Source organism: Coloeus monedula, assembly GCF_965178545.1.
Source record: "Coloeus monedula genome assembly, chromosome: 2".
Taxonomy (NCBI): domain Eukaryota; kingdom Metazoa; phylum Chordata; class Aves; order Passeriformes; family Corvidae; genus Coloeus; species Coloeus monedula.
Window position 1 is genome coordinate 101159704 of NC_138782.1, and position 21868 is coordinate 101181571.

General features: G+C 36.4%; 1 protein-coding gene across 1 annotated transcript in view; it reads left to right on the plus strand.

Annotated features, from left to right (window-relative positions):
- TPO (thyroid peroxidase) overlaps positions 1-21668 on the plus strand; it is a gene marked incomplete at both ends in the record, with an annotated part of 58104 nt that extends 36436 nt beyond the window's left edge. Inside the window, 8 exons of the mRNA XM_082276773.1 lie at positions 5249-5764; positions 11343-11601; positions 12127-12297; positions 13081-13318; positions 16920-17128; positions 17957-18127; positions 21365-21496; positions 21586-21668. Of these exons, the coding sequence (XP_082132899.1) occupies positions 5249-5764; positions 11343-11601; positions 12127-12297; positions 13081-13318; positions 16920-17128; positions 17957-18127; positions 21365-21496; positions 21586-21668 (1779 nt within the window). The remainder of the gene's footprint in view (positions 1-5248; positions 5765-11342; positions 11602-12126; positions 12298-13080; positions 13319-16919; positions 17129-17956; positions 18128-21364; positions 21497-21585) is intronic.
- Positions 21669-21868: the final 200 nt, after the last annotated feature.

Genomic DNA, 21868 nt, shown 5'->3' on the forward strand with positions numbered 1-21868 from the left:
TGATTACTGACCAGCTTCTCTATGTACTGTCATGTAGGGCTTCTATCAGAATATAAAACCTTTTTTGCCTCAGCAAACTGTAGTTGATAACCACTCCACAGTCTCCATAAGTGCCTCATTCCTCTTTCATTAAACCTAGAGGAAAATGTTTGGTTAACTGTAAAGAAAACCAAATCAGGCTGTGTTAAAGGTGGCTCACCTTCCATATGGTGAGAGAATTTTAATTTAAAATACAGGGAAGGTTAAATGAAATTAATAACAGCCTGCAATTTCACCACAGACAGGTAAATCTAGTCCCTGTCACCCTGGAGATATGGACTATTGAGAGCTTGCAAACTTATCTTGAGAGCATTCAGAAAGAACACAGGCTTCTTAAAGAAGACCATTCTTTCAGACATTGAGTGACTGAGAGCACTGAGTAACCTGAATCAGCCACAAAAGTCCTAATTATTAAGAGTATGCCATAGTTATGAAAAAAATATCTAGTTTGCTGTGTTTCAAATTTCCATCTGGGGCAAGATATTATTTTTTCCGTTTATGTTTTTAAGTAATAGCCTTAGAAACATTCCCATTCCCAAAGACTTACCAGGAGAGGCTAGGGCAGACATCTAGTCCCTGACCAGCAGTGCTTCGTATGATGGGAAAACAGATCCATCTGAAAGATATGCCACAATATATTGAGTCCTATTTTTAAAAAGTCTGCTGTAGCTATAAAACTGCACAAGTCTTCAAAAGTCATTTGTGTTTAAGATATATTCTTTGAAATAGCACTATTAGTATTGATTTTGAAGTGCAAAACCCCCATATATTTTTATTACTACATGGATATTTAGTTTGAGAGGAGACTCATACTGTTTCCCATAACTTGAATAAAATGTGGATCACAGGCACCATAGAGGTCTAATCAATGAACCCTGACTAATTCAAACCTCAAAATCCCATCTACTTAAAAAAGAGACATCTTAAGGGATCTTTAAGAATAGGACTCCAAGGCTAATATTATTCGTGTGGTAGAAGCATTCAGTGCAGAGGGATAAAAGGTGCACAGATTGTCATGGCATAGACTTGCAAGTGTCAAGTGCTCTAAATAAGGCACAGATTTTGGATTTCTGTCTTGGAGCTGTGACGTCATTCAGAGAGCATGTTTCAAGGCTGCTCTTGAAGGAGATTTTTGTGATCATGTATTAATCTCTCACTGAGTATTTAACGTGTACCTAAATCTAGCACTGGAAGCTGCTCCTGCTCAGCAGTGGAGCCCAGCACGTGGATGGGTCAAGCCTACCTTCGATGTAGCCATGACTGGCCATGGCAGGGGACATACAAAGAAATTCAGTCACAACCCTGTAAGCATTAGATAAGTTTCCCAGCTTGTGGACCTGTTACATGGTTACAGTCCCATGAATGTTTCAACTCCATTTTGCTATTAATCTGTTATTCACAGCTTTGATGGACAGATAGAAAGATGGTTGTTCTTTTGTTTTTATTATATGTTCAGTATTTTGTTGTTGGAATTGAAAAAAGGCCCGGTGGCTCCGGCGGGGGGAGAAATTGCAGTCCAAAACCAATGTGGTTGATAAGAGCAAGCTCCATTTATTAGCAATCCAGAGGCACTTATATAGTATACCAGCTTGTTAACTCTCAAGTGGCTTAAAACTTATCAAAGCATATTTCTGCTTCTACATAATTGGACTTACATTGGCAAGCTTCTACAGTTGTGTTATGATTTAAAGAATTCAGAGTTCACCTCCCCTTCTCCAGGTCTTATCTACACAGCTGTAAATCTTCAAAACTCCCTCTTTGTTTCTCGTGCTTGGTTCTCACAGGGATTTTTCTCATGCAGAGTTTTTCTCACACACAGACCTTTTGCTTGCAGGCCTATTGCTCGTATAGTTCTTTTACTGATCCCATAATTCTATCAATGATCCATGTCCCTGATCCTCTAACCAAATCCCAACATTTTGTGACTGTTTTTATCAAAGACACAGAATAGAATCTGTATTAAAAAAAAAAAAAAATTAGAAAGGAGTGTTGCAGTAAATAATGTGATCAGAGGAACTAATTTTTGAACAGCGAAACAAAATGCTATTACCCTCTAGAACTAATCTTCTTTCAGAATTATTAACTAAGTTAATCTCCACATATTAAATATTTGGAAAACCACCACAGTTAATTTTATACATTCATTTTGTATATGAAGAAACTGTGGCTGGTTTCCAAAGACAGTGGAATCAATAACATATTATACAACAATGTAGACATAGAGGCTGAAGTTTGCACTCTTGCTGTGTTCCTACAAAAGCAGCACCAAGGGAGAATCCACCCACAGAAAAGGACAACCGTGCCTGCAGCTGCACATCCTCTCTGGGAGTTTCAGCAGGGAGAGGAGGCTCCTAACTGCACAGGTTAGGGAATCTGTCTAGAAAATATTCAGAGTCAATGCAATTCAATGAAGGATTGTAAGCAGCAGTAGTGCATTAATATTAATAACAAGTGTAGGTAAATAATTCATAGGTTGCCAGGAACCATTGTGATTTTCTATTCTGGACACTTTTATACTAAAGGCTATAGAATTTCTCGCAGCGATTCTCACAGAGAGCCTGTAGCTTCTGGTAGAGCCTGAACATTTTTTTTTTTCTGTATCTTTACAGGGTCCCCTAATGGGAAAAAACCCCCACCAAACCTACTAGCTTTAGTTTACACTTCTTTTATAACAGCCTGACATGCAGAACAGAGTTGTGGAGATTACTTGTCATTCCTCAGATTATTATTTCAGGTTAGGGTTGAGACATAAAGCATTAGAAAGACTTTCATAGGAGAGCTACTGACTTTATTCAGTATTAATTACATTGCTGCCAATAAGTTAGACACGGCGCATACACCTAAGATAATGCAATCCAGAAAAGCTTTCAGTTACCTGAGATACAAAAAGGTGGAAAAGAAACAGACTCTCAGAAAAGTGAGGTGATTTGAAAAAGGCAATGTGTAATGTGACCAGTTACTGTCTCAGCTACAAATAGATCTGTCATGTGCACTCAATAACCAGCAAAGTGAGTCCCTGCCTTTCTCTTGTTTAAGAAGCAGCAGCTCGCTGTCAGATGGGGTCATGGACTCTTCTCCAAGTTGCATGTCTACAAATAAGCATTCATATTTTCCTTTTTTTCAAACTTTCACAGACCATAAGCTAGATATTCTTTTAAATCTACAGTAAAGAAACCTTTACAAGGTCATTTCCCGCAGAATAAATTCACAATAAAAAAGATTTTTCTTTAACTGAAATATCAGTTTAGAGATTGTGGTAGACTTAAAAAATTATTGCCTTTCATTTTCCTACACATAGAAGAATTTCACCATAACCAGGTTTGACCATGCTTATATAATAACAATTTAAATCAACATGCAGCTATACAGGAAAAGTGTTGTCAACAATCAGGGTTTTGTTGTTAATTTGTCCCCTCTAGAACTGTGTGACACAAAGAAAAAAGAATCATATAAATTTTATTCATTAGTTTTGGAAAAAAAATGTGATTCAGTACCCATTTCAGCAGAAAAGGGTCTCTTTTTTTCACTCAGATTATTTTTAATGTCTATTGAATAATAATGTAAGGAACCTCCAATTTACACATTCAGCTGCTGGCTGCAAACTACTTATCCTGTGAAAAGGGAAAGGATGGCATTATGCAGCTCTGCCAGTCCCTTAATGTTCATTACTGCTGTTTTTCTCCACTGGGGACCAGAACAGATTGAATTGAAATTGCAGAGGCAGTTAACTAAAAATTATCCAGTATGAACTTCAGTATGAATATCAGTGTTGATATGTTTTGTTGTGAGCATTGCTGTTTAACAGCTTAAAGGCACTTCCTACATTCTTTTCTCAGTGATACCTGAATTCTTCCAGGTTCTCCTCATAACTAGAAGCAGGACGCACTCAAACACACACAGGGCTGTGGCTGTCAAGTTCAGATATTTGTAGTATGAGATGAGTTGCCTGCTTACATTACCAGCTGAAGGGAAAAAGAAGCCACACTAATAGCAAAAGACTTAATAGCAAATATTAAATAGAAAACATAAGACAGAGAAATTATTGATTTCAAAAATCAGTGAAAGAAAATGACTTATTTCCTTCAAACATAACCTACTTTGATTTGCTAAAACCTAGGCAATGAAGAAATAATGGTAGAATTTCTTTACCAAACAAAATTGAAAACCAAATTAAACTATTTCTTAATGTAAATGATTTGTTGGTATCAATCCCTTCTGACATGAGTTCTCAGTAGTAAGAAAATTTTACTTGGTGTAATAAATGAGGTAACAATGTTATTATATAAAGTTAATTAATTTTATTCCAAAGTTTCTTTTTTACTATTAACCCCAATTTAAAGACTGTTCCATCTTTGCAGACTGATCTCTGTATTACTAGAAAAATGAAGAAGAAATTACATCACATATGCAGAATTCACTGTCTTCTGCCAAAGAGTTTTGAAAAATGAAAAGCAAGCAGATAGAATACAAATAAGGGTTAGCTCAGGTGTCTGTACAAAATATTTATTTTCTCTTAGTCAGACTTTTGAACCTCATTATTTGACCTTGGTGTCTCAACTGTGTGGGGATCAAACCAATAAAGGAATGGGCAGTCTTTCATTTAATCAAGTCTATGTGCAGCCTTTTTTTTTTATAAAGATAGTCAGAATTCAGTACTTGTAAGACATCTGTTGCTGCAAAATAATGTGGCAGAAGACTTGTGGGAAACTGGCGGAAAGCAGAATGAATATTCACATCTGTCCTTTTTCGTTAGGAAACTGGATTAGAATTCAATATTGAATCAAAGCTTTTGCAGCATGCTGCTGCAGACACTGAAACTCCTCATTATGTTTTTACGCATACAGGTGAACCTGCTGCTTCACTTGCTGTTCAGTAGAACAGAATTTGACCAGATGTTCACATCTTCACTTTAAAACATTTTATGATGAATTTTGGTTGTAAAGCCAGACTGATTTAGATGTAGATGTATTATCTCAGTAGATTATGATAGAGTAAAAGTTTTGGGGTTTATTTGTCTTTACTTAAAAAAAGGTTAGTCTCTTTCCTCAAGCCTAAAGAAAAACAATCTATACAGATTTAGAATATGTCACCCCTGTAGATGAGGTCTGAACAATGAAAAACTGAGTGAATGTAAATATTTAGACAAGACTCAATTTAGCATCCACAGCTGTTCTCCTCACCTCAGAAAACACCCTTATTTTGTATGCAGGTGACCGCCAACGATACATTATCTTCAGGGATGGATTGCCTACCCTTCTACCGCTCATCTCCTGCGTGTGGCACTGGTGATCATGATATTCTCTTTGGAAATACATCAGTGCTAAATACAAGACAACAGATCAATGGCTTAACTTCTTTCCTTGATGCTTCTACAGTCTATGGCAGTACTCCTGCTGTTGAAAACAAACTGAGGAATTTAACAAGCAAAGAAGGCCTTCTTAGAGTAAACTTAAAGTATAATGATAACCATAGGGAATACCTGCCTTTTACAGACCAGATCCCATCCCCTTGTGCACAAGACTCAAGCACGAGTGGAGCTGAGAGGGTGGAATGCTTTCTGGCTGGGGACAGCCGCTCCAGCGAGGTCACGTCCCTGGCCACCATGCACACACTGTGGCTGAGGGAGCACAACCGCCTGGCCCGGGCCCTCAAACGCATCAATGGCCACTGGAGCGCCGAGACCGTCTACCAAGAGACACGGAAAATTGTTGGTGCTCTGCATCAGGTTGGCTGCTTGTTTGCTTACCTACACATTGCACTGAATATCTCATAAAGCTTTGAATATGCTTCTGTGAGCAGCTTTTGAGATCACGTTGCCTTTTTTTCCCACCTATGTCTGGGCTTCAAATTTGGCATGTGTAAAGTTTGTTTTGTTTTCCACTTTCCTAAATGCAATGTCCTGGTGCTTAGTTTGTCCAGGTATCTTAGTGCTCTGATTTTCATGGCAGTTTCTACTCAGATACATATTTATGCAGGCTTCTGCGATGTCTGTTTTGTTTGTTAAAGAGGCCTTTTCAGATGCTTTTTTTTTTTTTTTTTTGGTAAAGGAAATTATTTTAAAGTAATGTTTCTGTATTTATACAATGTTCAAAATGTTTACTTTCCCACAGGTATTATATAAATAACAAATTCCCTGTGTAAAAATGCCTGTGAGGTTCTCAATGAAGTAGTAATGCACAAACTTCAGGGGCTGTTAATAGTTGACAGGAAATAATTGACAGGAAATAGCAGGAGAGATAAGTGTGGGAAAATACAGAAGAAAAGAGTCCATAAGGATGTTTATATGACATGTTTTCTGACTCTTCAAATTTTTTTTTTCAGTACCAAAGGAGGCTTTTTTGAAGATAAATTGGGGAAGGATGCAATAAAACTTCACTTTTCTGATAAAACATTTTCCTTTCTTCTGCCACAATTTTTAGACAGTGGAATAGAATACAAAGCATGTTTCCGTTAAGAAATCACCTGCATTGTCTAATGCATTGTTACTTGCACTCAAAGCTATATATCTTCAGAGATGTAACACACTTCATTTAATTGTATTTAGTCAGTCCTTTTGAAATTTTTGGCTTTTTGTTTACTTTAACCAAGTCAGCTCCTCTGCCATAAATATGCCATTTGCATTAAAAGAATGGCATTGACAAATCAGAATAGTTAATACCTGTTAGAAGAAAAGTGCAAGTCCAAAAGCAGTCCTCTGTGCATTCATACACTTCTGATTTACATACACAAACATTATGGCCTGAAAGAAACCTCTTTGTGCAAGGCAATGCACTGCATGGATCAGCGCTGCTCATTATCTCTGCTGGTATCACAGATTAATGAGATTTTCCTATGGCTCATTAGAAATGTGTTTGAATTATATCTATCTGGTTTAGAGACATTCATTCAAGACAGATAATTGGAGTATCTCTATTAATGGAAAGCTAACTGGCACACTAATGACAGCTCTGGTTGAATTTACCTTGAAATTTCCACTATCAAGTTTTGTTTCTGTTGCTAGATATTTCCAAAATTCTCTTTCTTTGGAAGGAATGCTTTCAAGCATAATTCCTGCCTGTAGGTGTGTAATTACAGAGAATTGAACAAAAAGCCTTTTCTTCTTCCTAGAATAAAGAAGATGAAAAAAAATCTCTTTTTAGACCGTACTTTTCTTCCTGGATTTTTTTTGGCACCATAAATCTCTAGGGACAAGTATTTGATAACAGAAACTTGACAAGGTTACCAAACACAGCAATTGCCTGTTGATATCCTGAACAAAACAGATTTTTTTTGGCTGCATTGTGCAGTTTCACTAAAAAGGAATAGTAACTCTCCTTTCTATTTTATGGGAACAACACATGCTTAACTTTATAAAGTATTAACACTGCAGTATGCAGTAGTAAAGATACATATTCTGATTTACCTCATGTTTTGTGCAAAAAGACATTTTTTCCTTGTCATTTAATACCTGAAGGAAAAAAGTCCAATTATTCAACTGCTAGTCTTTACATTACTATTTCATACATATGTAGTTTGCACACACCTGTGCTGTTCTTTGGAGACAGTTTCCCCTGATGTGCTATTTGGATTGTGAAAGATGGATGATTTGGCACTAGTCAGATGGAGCAGGAATTTTGCAGATCAATCTGAATCCAATTCTCTTTCATTTATTACAGTAGCAGAGAACCATCTCTGAATGAACGCAGTTACTCCCACTTGATCCCAACTGTAGGTGACAACTGCCTTTAGTTTTCAGTGTATATAGAGGTGTTTATTTCACTTCCTTCTACATCTGCTTGTGTTCCCTGAGCATCTTGTATGGTTCAAGGTGTGGGCTGAAAGTGGGTGACTTCTGAAACTGAAGTTACATTAACTACTTGGATGAAACTTGCTTGTAAAATTAGATGATTAGATAGATCTTCTCAGAAATATGAAATTGTAAAGGATAAATAAATAATATATATTATAAAATAATATGTCTTGCATTATTTCAGAACTCATAAAGTGTATAGTTTAGACTATTAACAGAACTATAATACTGTGTTCATTTTTTTTTTTTATTAAAAATTGATCTCTCATACAATCACCTTTTACCCAAAAGTTTAGGACTTCAAAGTCATCTTCATGATCTGCAAATCCTTTAGTATTTACAGTGAGAACTCCAAACTAACCATGCATAGCACTTCAATGAATTAAACATCATTGCTATGTTTGATAGGTCTCAATTTCTGCAATCTTTTCCAAGTGCAGAAGCTTCATTTAATTGGCACTTCACTGTCTCAGTGAGGTACTATTCCTTCAAAGTTACAGCTGGCCAATGGCAATGACAAGATGCACTTTTGGCCTTACTTATCCTTCTGATAGTTCATGTATTTTATACTCTCTTTTCCAGCCTTTTTTTTTTTAATTTTTCTTTTCCAACTATTGTGCCCTATTCACACTGACTTTGGGATATAGCGTGGAGGTTTTTGCAAGTCTCCTGAACCCTATGAAAAGTGATAAGAATTTCTGTATCTTGTGCATCTAATTGGTAATAACATTTAACATTAACAAAAAGTTCTCAAAAATAAAGTGAAATTATGTAACCTATTTCCAAACATCTCATGTGTGGCTGACTTCTGATGAAGGTGGCTCAGCCTGGAGAAAAATGCAGCCAGGATACTCAGTGGGTTCATAAGGATGCTTGGGAACCCCTGTTGTAGTTCTGCCTTCTGAATGAGAAGAGTGTTGCCTGTAACAGCAACAGCCTACCTGACTTGCAGTATTATATTCACAGGTCAGGATTCAGTTACTTTTTCTGTAAACAGTGCACATGGGATTCATGATATGATGGAAAATCTATACAAGGCCTTTTCTGACACTCAGGTGCTGTTTCTATCTGGATACTTACCAAATGATTGTCTGAATTGCAAAGAAATTAGTGCTTTATTTTGTCTGATATGACTAAATGAATAACATTTAAATGATCTTATTCTCTCAGTTAATATATGGTTATATAGATTAAAAAGGTCATATAAAAACACTGAGCATGTGGGCCGCTATTTAAAACTAATTTAATTTTCCACTAAATTATACTGTTGGAACAATGACTGCCATGAGATAGTAGAAATATTGACGTTATTGATTAAAATTGTTTTCTTCATGAGGCTTCTGTAGACCCTGGATTTGATGCTATGAGGTGATGAATGTATCCTAAGACAAGCTTGGATTACCACTAATATCATAAATGCCACAAAGAGTTGAGACCACCCAGTACCTTGCAGGTTCAGACTCATTATATCCATGTACATTCCTTATGCTACTGCAAACACTTGAAAGTTAACTTATTGTTAACAAATAGACTCAAAGTAAGCCATAAGTGACGGAGCAATTCATTATAATAGTTTGTGATTTCTTTCCCATATAGTCACTTTATGTCTGATTTTATTGACATATTTTGCAACAAGCACGTTCCTTTGTTTCCACAGGAGAATCTCATTTATTGAAGGAACACTACTGAAAGAAAGTACTGTGCTTATTTATGAATGGAAATACACCTTTTATATTATTCTCTGAGAGAGGGGACTGCATGCAAAAGAATTTTAACAAAAATAATTTTGATGCTTGTCTGCTGTTAACGTCTTCTTTAAAACTTATATATGTGTCAGCTATGAGAACTTGTAGTGAGCCTCTTCTTGACTTCACACAAACTTGGGCACATCCAGAGACTACACAAATGCCAGATGCTATTTCTGATGTGATTCTTTGGCAGATTCCCGTTGTAGTATCATATTCTGCTGTATAAGTAACAACTTAGCCTGTATTGTCTAAAACTCACCTCTATTTGATGGAGCCTCATTTAGCCTGTGGAAGTTTCCATCAAACAGATGCCTCTCCTAGTGCAGGGTAGGCAGGCATATGACCAATTTTCACCCTTAGCCTTTTAATTTTCATGTCTTGAAATGGCCACCCCTCTTTCTCTATCAAGGAAATTAGAAATGAAGATGTCGCCCCTGGAGCATATGAAAAATCTGAGTTGCCCTTTCCTTCAGGGAGTCTGGCCTTCCTGAGTAGCTTAGCTTGGGATTTCATGAAAAAGAGCCAAAGAATTAGTCACAGATTTTTGTATCCATGACTAACCTACTCCTAAATAAAGTCTTTGACTGTAAAAACTATACATCTAAAATTAGAACTCCTATCTTTCAAAACCTTTGTGAATAAAGAAAAAGATTAGCTTTTCAAATGACAGTGTCAGTATTAATTTCTTGCAATAATTTTATTTGTTTCATATGCTGCATTAAAGGAGCTGTAAAAGGGATTTTAACATATAGTCTTTTAAATATTTTGTTCACTGCATGACCTAACCTGAAAACCTAAACCTCTACCTTCTGGGAAAAGTGAGTGAATTGTGGAAAGATTTGCTTGTCTCTGCTCTGTGCCTAAAATAAAGATACAAGGTTTTATAAGGTCATTTTATGCCAGCTAGTTTTCCAATATGCACTATATCAAGTTCAAAGTACATTTGTCTGTATATTTATTGCATATTATATTGAATCTAGAAGGTATTTTATTGAGTTCATTATGCTTCATATTTATCGCATATTGCTTTATTGAGTTCAGCATAATCTTTAACCTATAATGTATTTTCATTTTATTTGGTACATTAGAACATTTTCCCCTCTTTCCTTTTGTCATATGCTTTTCCATGCCACTGCAATACTATTACATCATAAAAGCATTTGACAGAAGGTGTTTATCAGTCTTTTAATTTTTGAAGTATATTTTTTAGGAGTCTATAAATTGGCCTAAGTTTAGTATAAAATGCCTACAAGGGGATTTTGGGCACCGGTATTTTAAAGCCTCATCATTTCAAATAATAATAAAAGAGGATTTGTGTCACAAATATATGTCTGAAAATAGCATCTGTTCACATTAGTAAGCATTCTTGAAAGACGTTATAGTGCTTCATGCTTTCATTGCCAATTTTAAGGCCATTATAATTTGCATTTTTAATCTCAGCACACCTCCTGTGAGCTGGATTACCCCTGTGGTTTGTAAATGAGCAGCACTGGTAATCCCTGCTCAGGAGGCTTTGGTCTAGCATCTATGGTAAGACCCAACAGGGCCTGACTGTTGCTCTGTTCTGAGCTGTACCATGGACTCTCTCCAGTCATCTGTCCCCTTACTGCAAAAATAAGACTGATATTGTTTTCCAGGTAACACTGCTCTTAGTTATGCCAAATGCTTGGGCATAGATGAGTGAAGAAAAAAGCATTTAGCAGCTGGGATTCATTATCATTCTTCTATAGAAAAGCTGAAATATGTTTCTTTTTCTTTTCTTTCAGATTATTACTTTAAGAGATTACATTCCCAAAATCATTGGTCCAGATGCTTTTAATCTGTATATTGGCCTTTATACAGGTTATGATCCCACAATGAATCCTACGGTTTCTAATGTATTTTCAACAGCTGCTTTTCGTTTTGGTCATGCAACAATCCAACCAATAGTAAGGCGATTGAATGCTCAGTATTTAGATGATCCTGAACTCCCAAATCTTCATTTGCATGAAGTTTTCTTTAGTCCTTGGAGGCTCATTAAAGAAGGTATGGTCTTATTTAAACTGATTTTGTTGATTTTTGGTTTTTTTCTCCACAGAATATTGTAACTTTTTTCAAAGTTATTTATCCTGAATTAGGAATTGTCACATTTATCTAATTAAATCATTTATTTAAGTTGTTGAATGGAATCCAGAGTACTAAAAAGAACTCAAATGATAATTCTCACTTAAATAATTGACTGAATCAGAAAAATGTTACTCTCCAGATTAAAACAGTCTGGTAGATTGACAATAAAAGGATGAGTGATGATGAAGATGTTTCTTTTTTTTTTGGGGGGGGGGATGAATTTATTAACAGGTTGCAAGTTCTTTTACACCTGAAGAAGATGGAGCTTTTTCGTAGCACTATTACTTCTACTTTAAAAGAAAGGAAATTTTTACGTATGTTTGAATGTAAAAGCCTGTGTGGACAATGTTTTAAAAACATAGAAGCATATATGTATGCACATTTGTTACGGAAGTTATAATGGTTTATATTTATCATATAATACCATTATTTTTATGTTTAAAGGAGGCTTGGATCCTTTACTAAGGGGTCTTCTAGCACATCCAGCAAAACTGCAGGTACAAGATCAACTGCTGAATGAGGAGTTAACAGAAAAACTATTTGTGTTGTCCAGTAATGGTTCACTTGATTTATCATCATTGAATTTACAACGTGGCCGTGACCATGGACTTCCAGGTCTATTGATTTTCTTGATTTTTTTCTTCCAACTGGTAACTGAAGGATAATTGCTTATATTTGGGATGTAATCATAAGCTTTAAATAATAGCTTTGGTAATCAGAAAAGTAACTTAAATCTCTTTCAAAATATAAGTTGTTAGTATTTTTAACTTTGATGGAAAGAAAGTATTCTACAGCTTTTGAGATTAAAATAATCTGGTAAATCTAGAATCTAGAAGAACAGCACCAGTGAGTGGATTTGGTTGTGCCCAGTGTAGGTACCTGAGGCTTGTTCTTTCTGGAACCAGCTCTGAGGAGTGGGGGTTTCTGCCTGAAGCAGCTACTTCCCATCAGCAGGCTGTCCCCAGCCTCTGGGATGGGTCAATTTAGGCACAGCCTCATCAGCTCCACCAACCACAGATGGTGTTAACAGATATCTCCAGGAGCTGTGTAGATGGCTTAGTTAGGTACACACCTCATTTTCAGAAATATTTAATGTTTGTTCCTGTTTTTTTGCACTACATTTTTTACTCCAGGCAGCCCAGGGTAAGACTGAACTAACAGTCAAGGAACAATAGCCCATCTGGCCATGGATATACCTACTTAGAGGAAGACCCCTGAAGCTTAGTTCAGATCCTGCCATAATTTCTCTGATCAACTTAACCAATAATAGCAGACTTTTTTATACATAACTGTCTATGAATATGATTGAGGTTGTCAAAATCCAGTGCTTATAAATTTATTAATTTCATATATCATGCCTAACAGACAAATCTAATCTTCCTTTAATCATATTTGCAGGTTATAATGAATGGAGAGAATTCTGTGGTTTATCAAAACTGGAAACTCACACTGACTTGAATACAGTAATAACCAATCACAATGTCACTGAAAAAATCATGGAATTGTACCATAATCCTAACAATATTGATGTTTGGCTTGGCGGTCTCGTAGAAGACTTTCTTCCAGGTGCTAGAACTGGTCCCCTGTTTGCATGTATAATTGGAAAGCAAATGAAAGCACTAAGGGATGGTGACCGGTGAGTTTATTCTGCAGTCAAATCATGTAGAAACCCGGTAGCAATGGAGATTTTACAGCCACTTAAATATGTGTCAAACAGATAATTCTTTGCCCCTTGAACATTTTTGTCTTAGCTCCTTCAGTTTTTTGGGGTGAACTTTTAATTACTCTTTGGTTCGTACATCATCTCAATTCCAGATGACAGGGGGGTTTTTTCTGTGGTACGGAGGTGTCCAGCTGTGCAGTCCTGCTGAAAATGCAAGGTGCCACCAGAAGTTCATTTTGGCAGGGGCCAGTAACTTCTGGGTGGATGGGTGTAGTACTGTGCAGGCTTTATTCCCCCTGAGTGCTGCACTGAGCTCAGGAGCTGGAAGAACCTCAATATTTTTCTTTGGTAACTGCAGCAAAGTCAGAAGGGATAGGCAAAAAGCTGTGATTCAGGCTTCATAGAGGGGATAATAAAAACCACATACCTGGCCTTATGGGAATTGGGACCACAGAGTGTTCCCAGAGTTGACTCACTGGACACAGCATAGTATGTCACTTTAACCAGCCCTGCACAGGTGCCACCAGGATCTTGTGCCAGTACAACCCTTCACACCAGGAAAGCCGGAGAAATGCAGCTTCAGGTCACAACGGGGTAGAAGAAGCTGTCTATATCTTGCTATATCTGTGAAGCAATTATAAAACCAACCTTTTTTCATTTCTGTCATGTGCTTGTGGCAGTAATTTTGGATCTCATGAGACGACTAATTTTAAACTGCTCAGACCATGCTAGCAGGGGTGTTTTAAGTACATCTGGTCCTTACAATGACCTTTAAGTTCCTCTTATAAGTCACTGTTATGGAAAGAAACCATTATGGAAATAATCATCCAAGGAAGAATTTAAATCTGAACTTTAAAAAATGTTAATTAATTAGCTCACAAGAAAATGCAATGCTAATCATAACAGTGGTGTCTTATTTGCAGGAACAGTATAGAGAACAAACATTCTATTCAGCTGTGTTAAAAACATGGTTGAAAGTCATCTAAATTGTACAGGCATACTTGTCCCTATCAGGGGAAGGAGTACCTATGGAGGTCCTTTCAGCCTCCTTTCTATTATTCAGTGCCTTACAATGTTACTTAATTTTCAGCGTCTTATAATACTACTAGCATGAAATAAATATAAGCATAATTTAATACATTATCTCCAAATTGAGAAAAAGACAGTTCTAATAATGACAGAATTCCCCAGGTTTCTGCCACAAAGTTTGTGGCAGCTAACTTAAAAGCGAAATGGTGTTCTGTCTTTAATAACAAAGAAACCACCTAAGAGAAGTTAGCAGTACGTAACAACATGTTATGGTTGTCACAAAATAAGAATGGAAAAGTCTAACCCTCATTGCAGTGTCTGGTCAGGTGGAATGTTGGGTGTTATCTGTAACTGCACCAGTGACACCTACATGCACTAGATACCCTAATTGACAGGTCTGTAAGCAGGGATTTAAAAATAACTCTTCTAATGTATTCTTTAAGTTCAAAAATCAGGACTATCTGGAATTTTCATCTGACTGAACTCCTACTTCTGATAGCCCTAAAATCTTTAGTCAACAATCTGACAAAACAGTAAAGGTTTTCTTCTTCCTGTGTATGAAACTCGGGCACTGTCTTAACCCTGACCGCATGACCTGAAACAAATTGTTTCTGATCCATTAGCCTCCTTCCATCTCTTCTTCCTCTGAATATTTTTGTGATCTCCGGATTTGAAATATTTGAGAAAAAATTCTTTTCATTTTCATTCTTTGCTTAGGGATTTGGTCACCTGATACAAAATTGAATGGGGCAAACCAAAGTGTTTGTTAGCGTAAGCACCTATCTGTTGGATAGATTAAAAAATCATTTTTCATTTAAGCCTGTAGATAAAACTGAATTTTGTGATGAAAGTAGAATAATTTTTAATGTATGTGAAAGGGGAAATGAAAGGTGTAGGAGAACTGAGTGGAGAAAAGTCTTTGATGGCTTTGATTATGGGAAGGGGCCTGGAATGCTCAGGGAGGTTTCATGTGCAGGTGAGGTGGGGGAGGAAGGCTCCTTTCTTTTTTTCTCCTTCCAACTCCTCCATCTCTCCTGCATTTCTTGTCACAGTGCTGCTGAGGTGTGGGACATTCACTCCACCCCTGGTTCTGTACATTGCCTCCTCCTTCAATATAGGCAAATTGGGACAGGTTTTTTAACAAATCAGGCTGCTGAAGGTAACTACTGGCCTAAAAATAAAGCCAGTTTTCCAAAATTTTGCATGCACTTACCTTATTTAGCAGGTATGCTCCTGTTGGCAAATTTGCCCTGAAAAGCCATGCTAGGGCACACTGGCAGTCTCCATCATCCCCAGAACACAAACAGAACTACCAGACTTCCCATTTGCATGGTACTTTTACAGGCAGCTCATAAAAACTTCAAATGCTGCACATGTGCCAGGTTTGCATAGATTTCCACAGTCAATATTGCTGCTCCTTTCTATCAGGCAAATGTAAACACAAACTCGCAAACTTCTCTAGAAACCCCCAGCCACGTGCCCCTGTATTATGGGTCATAAGTCCTGTGTTAAACCTGAAGTCAGTCTGTACTGTGTAATCACTCCCATGCTCTTCTGCTGACTGTCCTCAGGCATGTTACCACAAATCCTGCCTAGCATTTGGGAAAATCCTAACTGTCCTGAGCCTGAGTACCACAGGGAACTAAGCAGTTTAGTAGTGCTTATCACTTTTAGTGTACTAATAGAAATGTTCTATCAAACTCTCCGGAAGTATTTTTGCCATTAATGATGTCTTTGTATACAAAATGTTTTTTCTTTCTTTTTCTGCCCAGTGTGTTCTTTCCCTTTACCTTTAAATGTATATGTATATGTGCATGCATACATATATATTTTATATAATGTCACCATTTGATAGATACACCTTTGTAGCACAAACTGGTTCCTCTGCGCTGGCACCACACTCCTGATCTGACAAAAATAAGCAGCTCTTGTTTGTTCCAGATAGTACCCTTAGCTTACTTTTTGTATGATCAAAAGCATAATTACTGTCTCATGTTTTTCTACTGTAATTAATCTGCATAGCTACAGGTTTCTTAGCAAATTAAGTATTCCTTATTAACCAGAGAAGCATTCAACAATACCTGTTTTCCTTGCAACCATTCAGTAAGGATAAGCAGAACTCAAAAGCTTTGGTATGGGGAAATCTATTATGTCTACTCCTCTAATTCTTCTGTAATTTATGCTTTAAAGATTTTATGAGTGAATAGCACATACTAGTGTGCATAGGCATAAGGATCCAGTTCAGTCAAATCTGTTTTAAGTTCTCTTCTCAGGACTGTACGTTTTTTTGTGGACCTGTTTAATCAATGAAAAGCAATTCTGCTGGCTTTAACACATTACCTGAGTTGAACAGTACATTAGACTCGCACTAGCCTTTTTTTGACTGGGTCTGTATGGTCATGGCATTTACTTTTATTATTGTTATATTCACCTGTTTTTGCTGTAATTCTTATTTTTGGTCTTCTATATGAGGTACTTTGAAAGTAAGAATAAACAGCTCTTTGAATTTGATCTTTTCAAAACAAGTTTCTATCAATCTTTCCAGATTTTGGTGGGAAAATGATAATGTTTTCACAGAAGCTCAGAAGCATGAACTCAAAAAACATTCATTGTCCCGCGTGATTTGTGACAACACAGGAATTTCTGAAGTGCCAGCAGACGCCTTTCAACTTGGAAAGTTTCCACAGGATTTTAAGCATTGTAACAATATACCTGGGATGAATTTAGAAGCTTGGCAAGAATTTTATCAGGAAGGTAATCTAGTAGTTACTAATCTTTTCTGAGGAAAGGGGAGAGTAAGGAGCAATACTGACTTTGGTTGTAGCAATCTTGAATTTTGGGTCTGAATCAGACCTTTAGTATTTCTATCATGTAGAAGTGGGATCTTAGGACCATAGAACATTTTGGCTTGGAAGGGATCTTTACAGTATATCTAGTCCAACCCACCTGCAATGACCAGGGACATATTCAACTAGATCTGATTGCTCAGAGTCCTGTGCAACCTGAATGCAAATGTTTCCAGGGATGGGACATCCACCACCCCTCTGGGCAATTTGTGCCAGTGTTTCAGAGCTGTCATTTTAAAAAATCCGTTCCTTATATCTAATGTAAATCAACCCTCTTTTAGTTTAAAAACTTTACCTGTTGTCCTATTGCAACAGGGCCTGGTAAAAATTTTGTTCAAATCATACTTAAAAAACTTGTTTGAATTGACAGGCTGCAATAAGGTCTCCCTAGAGCCTTTTCTCCAGGCTGAACAATGCCAACTCTCTCAGCCTCTCTCTTCAAAGGAAAGGTTCTCCAGCCCTCTGATCATCTGTTTTATCCTACTCTGGACTTGATCCAACAAGTCCATGTCCTTGTTATGTTGTAATGCTAGTTTTATGAGGATTATAAGTCAAACCTGTGGTATTCCATATAAATTCTTTTCCAGAAATTAACAATTAAAATCTTGATCACCTTAAAAAATGTGAAAAATTTCACTGAAGTTAATATTTATGGCAATAATGGAGAATACCATCCATTTGCAAGTGTAAGGTGGTAATTTTTTAAAAGCCTGTAATACAGACTCTCTATTTGTAGATGAACTATGCGGAACACCAAAGAGTGTGGAAAATGGTGATTTTTTATACTGTTCAGAATCTGGAAAATCTACAGTGACTTATACATGTCACTATGGATTCCAATTACAAGGAGAAGAGCAATTAACCTGCACAAGTAAAGGATGGAACTTTGAGGCTCCAGTTTGTATAGGTAACTATTATTATTATTATTATTATTATTTCTGAATTTTCTTACAGATAAAGTCCAGCATAGCTCATCAGATGTGAATTCACTCTATGCTCTCTTGTAGTTAGCCTCCTGGGGATATAGGTGTAACAACACAATAATGTGAAACTCTCCTTTCTCCAGAATTGCTATCTCAATCTCTACCCATTCTGATTCAGCAATCAAGTTGATGATAGGGAAATGGCAATAAAAATTGCCTAATTAAGCAAAAATCAAGTCTATTAACAGCTGGCAGGGGAGGGACGGGGGGGAAAGGGGAAGGAGGAAGGAGGAAAAGAGATAGCAAATCAGAATTATACATTGCTTCCTCCTACGTTCAACATAACAGCATCGCAGACGGTTGTCATTTTCCTGGCATTGTTTCAATGGATGCTCTAGATAAAAATTGAGCTCTGCACCACTAGGTCATGTGTCATCCTAATAAATTTAGTAAAAGTGAAAAAAAGATTCTATGAAGTGAATAAGTGAAATTAAGGAAATAAATAATCACTTTAGGTCCAACCTCCTTCTCCCTAAGAGCTGTGACAAGATTTTCCAGAAGTTAATTACTTCTGCAGGTAAAAAAGTAGAGCAGGTGAAAAATCAGTAAACAGATATTTTATTTCATGCACATTTTCACAGAAACCCATTTCTGTTATTTTAATCACTCTTTCATCTTCTGTTTCCTTTTTGCCTTTTACTGTTCAACAGAATAGGTTAGAAAGAAAATGTGGAAAATATTTCAAGACTTTCACTTTTCATGTTAAGAATGAATTCTCTCTGTTCACATATCAAATGTGTGTGTTTATAATGGGGGTGTGTACACATATATATATATATATGTATGTATATATATATATTCACACTGCTCTGCTTTATAAGAATATGAGAGAAAACTAAACCCAAAAAGGCCCTATTTCAAAATAAATTATGGGTGGCAGTAAATGAATTTGAATGCAAGTACTGCAGCTCATCCACAATAAAGTCAGCTTATTGGTATTTCTGTGATAGCAGAATAGAAAGCTTTTCATTCGAATTGTATACCTGGTATGGGAAAAGTCAAATGAAATTTGCAGCTCTTTTCTTTATTCAAATCCTATTTATTCACTGCATTCCCCCCACATAAATTCCATATAAAGAAATAAAGCTGTTAAAAGAATTATAATAAAACCTTTTCAATAGATTAATGTTCTGGCAGTGAATGGAATAAGTAAGTTAAATGAGTGAATCATTCCTTGTCCTAGTTTCTTTTAATATGTTCAGTAATGTAAACAAAAGACTGTATATTTGCTATAGGAAGACAAGCTGCTGCATATATTAAATAAGAAATGTCTTTATTAAAGGAAAACCATCAAAGCCCACTTATGCAGATGCTACTTGAGTTTTACAGTAGAAAGCACTTTGTTCCATGCATGTCTGTGCAATATGTTCCCATTCTTTTAAATGTTCAGCAAATTAGGAATAAATCAAGCAATATAATGAGGAGGATAGAGCTTAGCATTTCTGCAGATGGTTTCAAAATTATATGCTGCTCTGGAAAAGACAGAGTGGCTTGCTGGCAAAAGCATAGGATTCTGAGAGCTGTTAATTCCCGCTTGCTAACTTGCGCTTTGACTGATATAATTTCTATTGATTCAGGAAGTTATTTAGTGCTAGAATATGCTATCTTCCTTTATATTAAGTCTGTCATACTCCTAATAGATAACTCTGATTACTTTGCTTTAGTAAACTACTGCTCTCTGAGTAGCAGAGCAGAGCTGGTCAGCTCTGACATGCACTATTTAGTGATGAAGAAGAGTTAGCTAGTTAGCAGATAGCATGACTATGGATCTACAGAAGCTGAAGCAGCATATTTGAATTATAGCTCAGGCAAAGGCACAGGTTTTCTTTCCTGGACAATGATTAAGCCAGTGAACATTAACTCAAAATGTAGTTTTGAAGGGAGTAATACTTACTCAGAAATCTTCATCCTGAACAACAGATTCTTTTCCTGCTTCAAAGAAGCGTTATGAAAGTTATTTTTTCTTAAGACTTCTGAAGTTTAAGATTTTTCCTTGCTGTGTTAGTGTTTTCACTGTCTTAGTTGATAACTATCTTTGAGCACAGCTACTGTTTCCTACTAAAATTAGAGAATCGGGCTTGATCCTATTTCCAATGATAGAATTCCCTGAGTGGTTTGAGTGACAATCCTAAACTAAGTCAGTAAATACAGGTCAGTTTTTAATACTGATTGAAAATAACTACTTATATTGATGTAGCAGATCAAACATTGTGATAGAGAAGGAAAGGGATAAAGCCAAGACACTGAAGACTTGGCTAGTTGTCCATGTATGGGTTTGCAGTGCTTCACAGGAGCATTGGTCAGAGACATAAAACAAGCTGTCAGATATACAGAACCAATGGGAAATTAACTAAAATAACACTGGACACTTAGTCAAATGACTTCAGTCATGCAAGTAAATATTACACAGAAAGAAGAAAGGTGCAGAAATAGGAAAAGACTGCTTCTTTTTCCCCCTTGTTGAGTACACTCTCCTGCACTGCTGTTTCCCATTTCATCACATAATCAGAAAGTGAGAGTGAAAGATCTTGAAAGGCCTCAAGAACAATATGTGTATGCACACTTTCTGATGGATAATTGTTCATCTGCTCAACATTCTGCCAGGATATTGTCATTTCACAGAATTGATATAGCATCTAGAAACAGCCATCCTTGCAGTGATATCACAAATTATGGTTATAAATTTTGTAACCAAAGCTAATCTGAAAACTTGGCTCCTCAAAATCATGCTTTGAAGTCTACAGAACTGTATCTGCATTATTATTTTCATTATCTCAACAGAGCACAGGATGAAAACATTTATAGAGGAAATCAAAGTCTTAGGACATAAACATGTGCAAGAAGAGCTCTCAAGTTTAGGGTTTGCATTTTTGAAAATCCAGCCAATTGCCATTTGTAGCTTTTGATGGATTACAAAAGCAAATTTTTTTTCTTCATCATTTCCAGCTTTAAAACAAACAAACAAAAAAATCAAGCAAAACAACAACCCCGCACTCTGTGCTTTAAACTGTAACAATACAGATCTTTATTATTATCTGTGTTTCATTGAAAGTGTACAGTGCCTTTCATTTATGAATACTTGTAAAAAGAATGTTTATGAGAAATTAGTAGCCCCTTTGTAATTTGCAATTATTATTGATCTGTGTGTATTCATTTTGCAGACATCGATGAATGTGAAAATGAAATTAATCCACCATGCCCTCCTTCTGCTATATGCATTAACACTAAGGGCAGCTACAAATGCCTCCACACTGATCCCTACAAGATGGCAGAAAATGGAAGAATGTGTATTGGTAATGGCTGTGAACATACTGCCCATTAAAACTTTCTCTGATCCATTTTACAATGCTGTAAAAGTTCATCAAATTGGGTTTTATTGAAGAGTTGTTAACATATGTGAAAAACCTCTACACAACTGTGGGCATAAAGACACTGACAGGTTCTGTAAATGAAGGTGCTGAATAAATAATAGTTACAGAAATAAGCTTTTCATTTCCATTCCTCTTGTATATAAACCACTAAGTATTTCCTGACAGTGCATATGAAGAGGGAATCAAATCTGTTTCCGTTTCTCCTAGTTAGTATCTAAATTCAGCATCTAAATATCAACTAAGTCCCACCTGACACATCCCAAAACAAACAACCCTTTCAGAGCTAGCAGAAAT